At 43.3% G+C, this 8,200-nt stretch overlaps 1 protein-coding gene across 1 annotated transcript in view; it reads right to left on the bottom strand.

Moving 5' to 3' along the window:
* Positions 1 to 8,200, bottom strand: part of kcnh3 (potassium voltage-gated channel, subfamily H (eag-related), member 3) — a 604,827-nt gene that overhangs the window by 87,509 nt on the left and 509,118 nt on the right. Inside the window, exon 10 of the mRNA XM_059966998.1 lies at positions 6,797 to 7,046. Within this exon, the coding sequence (XP_059822981.1) occupies positions 6,797 to 7,046 (250 nt within the window). The remainder of the gene's footprint in view (positions 1 to 6,796; positions 7,047 to 8,200) is intronic.

Raw genomic sequence — 8,200 nt, 5'->3', positions numbered from 1 at the left:
ATTGACTGGTTTAGCAGCCACTAAGCTAATTAGATATCTGCATTATTAGTTGCTACTCTTGACGCAGGACACATTTACTGTCTATGGATTAACAATGACAACAGAATGGACAATGAAATATTAGATTGCATGGGAGAGAATATGGCTCTCTCTTCCCTTTCTTGTTGCCTTGTATCATTGTTATTGAGGTCACCTTGCAACTCATCCAATAAATGCACTGATGTCATCAGGTCTTCCAGAAATAGAAGTGGAAAGAAAAAAAAAGGATACAAATGAAAAGTTCACATAATATGGAAGGGAAGGAATAGCAGGTACACAATAAGTACTTTCACCCATTTTTCATTGAGGAAGGTGTAAATGGGATTGTAGGATTACCAGACATAATTCGCACCGACTGGTGAAGAGACTCTAATCACAATTTCACAAAACTCTTTAGAAAGCAAAGTTCTGAAAGTCGGGAGGGTGCCAAGTGTTCAAGAGAGTGAGAAAGCAGCAAGTCAAACTATGAAAGATCCATCAGTTTCAGCACAAGATTGTGCATACAGCTTAGTCTGTGATGAGGCATAAAAGACACAGGTGAGGCAAGTCGATTGACAAGTGGGTCTGAAGAGGAAGTACCAAGATAGCTTTCACTTTGCACAAGAGATCATCTTTGTAAAGGAGCTGAAACAATTGCCTTGTCACCAGTGGCCAGGACCTAAGGCAGTCCTCAAGCAGGCCCAGTCCAAGCCATCCCTCACAATTGAGCACACCTAGATGGAGCACCATTGCAGGGAAGCAGCATCCATTATCAAGGACACCCAACACCCAGGCCTTGCACTTTCTCAGTGCTGCCATCAGGAAGAAGGTACTGGAGCCCCAGGACCCAAACCACAAGGTTCAGGAAGAGTTATTACCCCTCAACCATCAGGGTCTTGAACCAGAGGGGATAGCATCACTCAACATCACTCACTCCATCACTGAACTGTTCCCACAACCTATGAACTCACTATCAAGGATTCTTCATTTCATGTTTTCCACATTTATTGCTTATTATTTTATTAGTATTATTTATTTTCTTTCTTCTTGTACTTGCACAGTTTGGTGTCTTTTGCACAATGGATGTTTGTCCATCCAGCTGGGTGCTGTCTTTCACTGATTCTATTGTGTTCTTTGTGAATGCCCACAAGAAAATGAATCTTAGTGACATATAGGTTGTATATAGTGACATATATGTACTTTGATAATAAATTTACTTTGAACTTTGTACTGGCATCGTGTTCTAAAATAACCTCTCAGATCTTATGCTTTATGCCTCAGTTAATGAAGGGAAGCATCCTGCAGGATCTTTGAACCACTGTATTGATCCTGTCTTGCTGTCTTCAAGGACCTATGCATATGCACTCTTAGGTTCCTTTACATTTCCACATGACACAGTAGCTTCTCTCTGAGCCCCATTCCTTGTACATCCTCAAATACACTTCTTCATATTTTCCTGGATTAAATCCCATTTTCTGCCCAAATGACCAGACTATCTCTGTTATCCCGCAGTCGTTTTCATCTCATTCACAAACATTCACTTGCTCTTCCAGTAAGATGGTAGCATGTGCAAACACGGCCGACTCTCGGAGGCTAACTAAAAGTGCTTTTCTCTTTATATATTTTTTTAATGATCCAAACACAGTTGTACTTCAAGAACGTACTTGAAGAGCAAGAGGATAAAACCTGAGAGAATAGGACTAATCGAGTGTGGCAGTGGAAAAGTGTGTATGGAACTGCAGGAGATAGCAGAGGTACTTAAAGAGTACTTTGCTTCAGTATTCACGACAGAAAAGGATCTTGGCGATTGTAGTGATGACTTGCAGCAGACTGAAATGCTTGAGCATGTAGATATTAAGAAAGAGGATGTGCTGGAGCTTTGGGAAAGCACCAAGTTGGATTAGACACCAGGACTGGATGAGATGTACCCCAGGCTAATGTGGGAGATGAGGGACGAGATTGCTGAGCCTCTGACGATGATCTTTGCATCAGCAATGGGGGCGGGAGAGGTTCTGGAGGATTGTAGGATTGTGGTTGTTGTTCCATTATTCTAGCAAGGGAGTAAAGATAGCCCAGGAAATTATAGACCAGTGAGTCTTACTTCAGTGGTTGGTAAGTTGATGGAGAAGATCCTGAGAGGCAGGATTTATGAACCTCTGGAGCGGCATAATATGATTAGGAATAGTCAGCATGGCTTTGTCAAAGACAGGCCATGCCTTATGAGCCTGATTGAATTTTTTGAGGCTGTGACTAAACAAATTGATGAAAGTAGAGCAGTAGATGTAGTGTATATGGATTTTAGCTAGGCATTTGACAAGGTACCTTATGCAAAGCACATTGAGAAAGTAAGGAGGCATGGGATCCCAGGGGACATTGCTTTGTGGATCCAGAACTGGCTTGTCCACAGAAGGCAAGGAGTGGTTGTAGTTGGGTTATATTCTACACAGAGGTTGGTGACCAGTGGTGTGCCAAACATGTCCTTACCTTAGAACTACCTAGGCTTACCCATAGCCCTCTGTTATTCTAAGCTCCATGTATCCATCCAGGAGTCTCTTAAAAGACCCTATCGTTTTCACCTCCACCACTGCCACCAGCAGCCCATTCCAAGCACTCACTTCTCTCTGCTTTAAAAAACTTACTCCTGACATCTCCTCTGTACCTACTTCCAAGCACCTTAAAACTACGCCCTCTCGTGCTAGCCATTTCAGCCCTGGGAAAAATCCTCTGACTATCCACACAATCAATGCCTCTCATTATCTTGTACACCTCTATCAGATCACCTCTCATGCTCTGTTGCTCCAGGAGAAAAGGCCAAGTTCACTCAACCTAATCCCAGAAGGCATTCTCCCCAATCCAGGCAACATCCTTGTAAATCTCCTCTGCACATCCTTCCTGTAGTGGGGCGGCCAGAATTGAGCATTATACTCCGAATGGGGTCTGATCAGGGTCCTATAAACTGTAACTGCAACATTACTTCTTGGCCCCTAAACTCAATCCTATGATTGATGAAGGCCAATGCACCATATGCTTTCTTAATCACAGAGTCAACCTGTGTAGCAGCTTTGAGTGTCCGATGGACTTGGATCCCAAGATTCTTCTGATCCTCCACACTGCCAAGAGTCTTGCCACTAATGTTATATTCTACCATCGTATTTGACCTACCAAAATCAACCACCTTAACTTATCTGGGTTGAACTCCATCTGCCACTTCTCAGTCCAATTTTGCATCCTATCAATGTCCCACTGTAACCTTTGACAGCCCTCCACACTATCCACAACACCTCCAACCTTTGTGTCATCAGCAAATTAACTAACCCATCCCTCCACTTCCTCATCCAGGTCATTCATAAAAATCACAAAGAGTAGGGGTCCCAGAACGTACTCCAAAGGACTGCAAACATAGAGTTTTGCACACTCCAAAGGATCTCAGTCTCCTCAGGAAGTAGAGGTGACTCTGGCCCTTCTTGTACATAGCCTTTGTGTTGGTGCTCCACTCAAGTATGTCATCCAGGTGCACCCCCAGGTACTTGTAGATCCTCATCACATCCACATCCTCACCATCAACAGTAACAGGGAGCAGTGCAGGCTTAGTCTTCCTAAAGTCCATCACCATCTCCTTTGGCTTACTGACGTTGAGCTGCAGGTGATTCAGCTTGCACCAGTTGACAATGTCCTCCACCAGGGCCCTGTATTCATTCTCCCATCCTCCCTTTATACCCCCAATTATTGCTGAGTCATCAGAGAATTTCTGCAGGTAACATGGCTCAGTCTTGTATCTAAAGTCCGATGTATACAGGGTAAACAGGGAGGGAGCCAATACAGTCCCCTGAGGGACCCCAGTGCTGCTTATAGCCATGTCTGACACACAGCTCTGAAGCCACACACACTATAGTCTGCCAGTCAGGTGGTCCATTATCCAGGATACAATGACAGTGCCAACCTGCATTGAGTGGAGCTTTTCCCCAGCAATGAGGGCTGTACGGTACTGAAGATACTTGAGAAAACACGATCCTCGCAGTGCTGCCCAACTTATCCAAACATGAGTAGGCTCTGTTCAGCAGGTAGATGACAGTGCCGTCGACTCCACTGTGCTCTTGGTAGGCAAACAGGAGCATCAGTGAGCAAACAGGAACATCAGTGAGCTGCTCGTTGATCAGAGTAGTTGAATTGGGGCCTGCCGAGGCTGGGATGGTAGAGAATGAGCTGGCCGAGGTGTCGAAGGGACCAGCCAAGGTCAGGATGGTAGAAAAGTTGCCGGCTGAGGTGTTGAATGAGCTGGTCAGGATATCGGAGGAGCCTGTTGGGATACTGGAGGAGCCGGTTTGGGACTGTGCTGTTGGCTTCTCAGAAGCATAAAAAGTGGTGCAGTGCGGTCAATGACCTCGCGAGCGACAGGACCAAGCAGTTGACGGTGGTGACCCGGGCAGGCGCTTGGGATCAACCCCCACCACCTCCATCAACAGCTGGTGGTAATACGGCGGGTATCAGGACCTGGCGGTGCTCCCGCCTAGAGGCAGTCAAGTCCCCCTCAGATGCGCCGAACTGTGTGCGAGGATCTGGCTGCGTCGGAGCCACCGTTGGCCGTTTGAAGGTGGTAAGTACCAGCGCCCCGGGCCCGCGTGGAACTGCACGGTCTGATTCCTCTCCCTGCAACCCGAGAATGCCCACACAGCCTGGTTCCGGCCCGGCTTCAAACGCTGCGCCAGGCCAGGTGAGACCCACCGAGTGGCAGGGAAGAGGCAAATCGAGAGGCGGGGCTGCAGGGAGCCTCAGGCGGGGCCTATGAGCTCCATGGGGAGGGATTTAAAGGTAACCAGGCAAAGTTTTACTGGATCGTCCCAGCAAAACTACTCCCAGTTGGGCTGAAGCCATGATACCCACCCTTGTGAAAGTCAATCTGATCGTCATTCAACCCTGGACCGCTCCATGATGCTGTTCAGTTCACACTCCGTGTATTTGTCACTGTTTGTTGCAAAAGGTTGTTTACCCATTAGTTAATTTATTAGTCTTCATGATGTTTTGAGATGAACATCATTAGCGTGGGTAGTCTTTGAAACTTCGTTTATTTTGAGAGTCGCGAATCCTGTTTTTATAGTGAAACAGAATCTAATGTTGGACAAGGACATAGTTCCTAGGGTAGTAGTTCTTACTATGGACTTGAGTACAAAAACCCAGGCTGGATAGAAAGGATGGAGGCTGCCTATCAGTTTAGATGTTAAACGGAAACTCTATGCCATAGAGGGCTTATTTTCACTTGGATATTTTTCCTCATACTTTTCACATGGATGCAAAATACATTTTGTTAATGTTGCAAGATGGTATGGAACTTGAGAAAGTCTAGGCTATATGGAGTTGAGCCACTGAATGATGGATTAGGCACAGAGCTAAGTAACTGTTTTGAAGAAGAGCTGTGTTATATCTATTGTAAAAAAAAAGGAAAAAAAAAGTGGTGCAGTGTTACTGTGGGAGTTTGTACTTGTGATCGCAAGACTCTGTTGGACAGAGATAATGTAAGTTGCCACAGGCCTGTTACCCTTGTCTGGTGGAGGGACATTCGACATGGGAGCTGTGTAGCCTCAGTTGTAGCGAGGACTAGGCCTCAAGCCTTGGGCTTGACGCTGAGGTGCTACAGTGTGGTGTCTGCACTCGGCTGGGGACCGGCCTCTTCTGCTGGTGCTGCCCTCTCATGTATATTTTTTTTCTGATGTGGCCAATGTTTGTCTTTTCTCTTAATTTCTTATCTTTCTCCCGAGATTTAGGGCTGAGATATTTATATATTAAAGAATAAAAAGTAATGTACTAGAAAGAGGTGTAAATTAAGTGACCATGATACAATGATGGAATGTGTAAGATCGAGAAGAAAATGCCTTTTCACATTCAACTCATTTATTAGATTTTCATAACAAACATGTCACATAGTTCCCATCAACATTCTGACATACTGTAAATCGCTGTGACTTTTCATGTGGTCTGAAATACTCCATTGTGTTGGCTAACCATATTTATTTTGCTCCAAATCATTTGCACATGCCACTTCGCTGTGATTCTGAATCAGAATATGAACTTAAGGTAGAATATAAAACCTTCAGGCCTGTACGACTCCACTACATTTCACAGCTGAACTCTGAGCAGACCTTTGTTTTTAAGTACCTCAGCTGAGGGGGAATGGTTTCAAAGCCACTGTGTTTTCATCCAACCACCAAGACTGATATACAACGTTCTTCCCAGGTTTACAGGATTTAAATGCAATAAAAGTATTTTATATAATTTAGTCAAGAACAGATTTACATGCAAAACTTGAACTAAAGTCCTGTCTATTATTACAGGTGATGAAAGCTGGGATTATTCCAAATATGATACCATCACCATTGAAGAATATTTATCCTATAAATCCTTGTGATGGTGTTCTGTGCTGATTGGAATTCTTTTTGGTGAATATATGGCCGATGCAGTTTATTGGCTGTAATAGTTTTCTCCTTTTGCTTGTTCTTTCTTTTCTCTCTTTTCTATAAGTGTATACCTCAGATAAATATTACATGGAGATTTGTGGCAAATATGACTACATGATATATGTGTACAATATCTGAAATACATCTTATGGAATTGTTTGTTTGATGATGAACTTCAATAAAAAAATAAATTACAAAACAAAACTCAGGCACATTGAATAGTAAGCAGTACAAGAGTAATTTCTAATTATCAGAAACCCTTTTGGCATTATGTCTGAAAATGTCCAAACAATCAATAACTAACTGAGAAGCCAAAGCTGGTTACTTACCTAGAATGGCCAGGACGGTGTTGTCCTTCAGGACTTCCATGGAACCAGAACAGACAAAGTAGATGGCCTGCAGGGCATCACCCTGGCGGATGAGGTACTCCCCAGGGGCACAGAAAGAGGTTTTAATGCTCAGGGAGAGTGATCGCAGGCACCCACGGCTCGCTGATTCAAATATAGGCAGCTGAAGGATTTCTTTGTTCAGATGCATGGCAATGTCTGCTCGCAGTTCATCAGGGAAATCTTTCAGAAGCTAGAAAAAAGACAGCTCGATTAGAACCGACACCTTAGAAATATGATCTCCTGGTACAATAAAACATGTTTCTCAACAGAGCTGTAGACTCCTATTGTTTGTACATCTCCTGTTATCATTAAAAAATAATCCAGCATCATTACTTCTGAAAGGATTCTGTTACCTACAGTCAAAGTAACTGAACAGAAACTTAGAAATCAGAAAAGAATCTGTTCAAGTAGCAACTTCAATTTATGCATCGTGCATAAATTTTTAAATATAAAAGTTCTTAAGATAGAGGAGCAGAATTAGGCCATTCAGTCCATTGAATCAGCTCTGCCATTTGATCATTACTGATTTTATTTTCCTTCTCAACCCTCTACTTCTGCTTTTCCCCCATAACATTTGCTGCCCTTACTAATCAAGAATCCTCTGATTTAAATATACCCAGTTACAAATTCTTCTTCATCTCAGTTCTAAAGCCCTTAAATAAAACTTCATGGGGTGAAAGTGATGTGAAGTTTCTGTTGACTAAACATACCAGTTTAATTCTAAAACATTTTAATTCAGTTTAGGAAATACAGAACGGTTAACAGGCCCTTCCAGGCCAATAAGCCTTCACCACCCAATTACACCTATATGACCAATTACCCTACTCACCCATACATCTTTGGAATGTGGGAGGAAACCAGAGAACCTGGAGGAAACCCACGTGGTCACAGGGAGAAGGTACAAATTCCTTAGAGACAGCGGTAGAATTGAACCCATATTACAGGCGCTGTAATAGTGTTATGCTAACCAATACACTTCCGTGCTGCCCCACATTATATAGCCATGATAGATTGTTTGGCATCAGATAAATTACTCCTGAACAGCCTTTGGCCTCTACGTATAAATTCACTCAGCTGTGCTAACTTATGGAACAAGCAGAGAACAACTTACTTTGACTAGATAAATTTACTTTGCTGGAATAAATCTCTTGAATGTCAATTTTCTCCCTGGTAGCATACGTTAGAAAACACAAATATAAGCATAATGTCAAAAGTTTTGAGGTGCAAAGATGCTTAGCAGATTCCTTGAACTGTGCTCCAGCAGCTCATAATCTAACCTCCCAGAATTTCTGCAGGACTTGCAGCTATTTAACTAATATACCACATCTTTCATGTAGTTACAAC

Source organism: Hypanus sabinus, chromosome 4 (genome assembly GCF_030144855.1).
Source record: "Hypanus sabinus isolate sHypSab1 chromosome 4, sHypSab1.hap1, whole genome shotgun sequence".
Classification (NCBI taxonomy): domain Eukaryota; kingdom Metazoa; phylum Chordata; class Chondrichthyes; order Myliobatiformes; family Dasyatidae; genus Hypanus; species Hypanus sabinus.
Note: the sequence above shows the minus strand (reverse complement) of the source record. Positions and strands in the feature narration are given on the sequence as shown.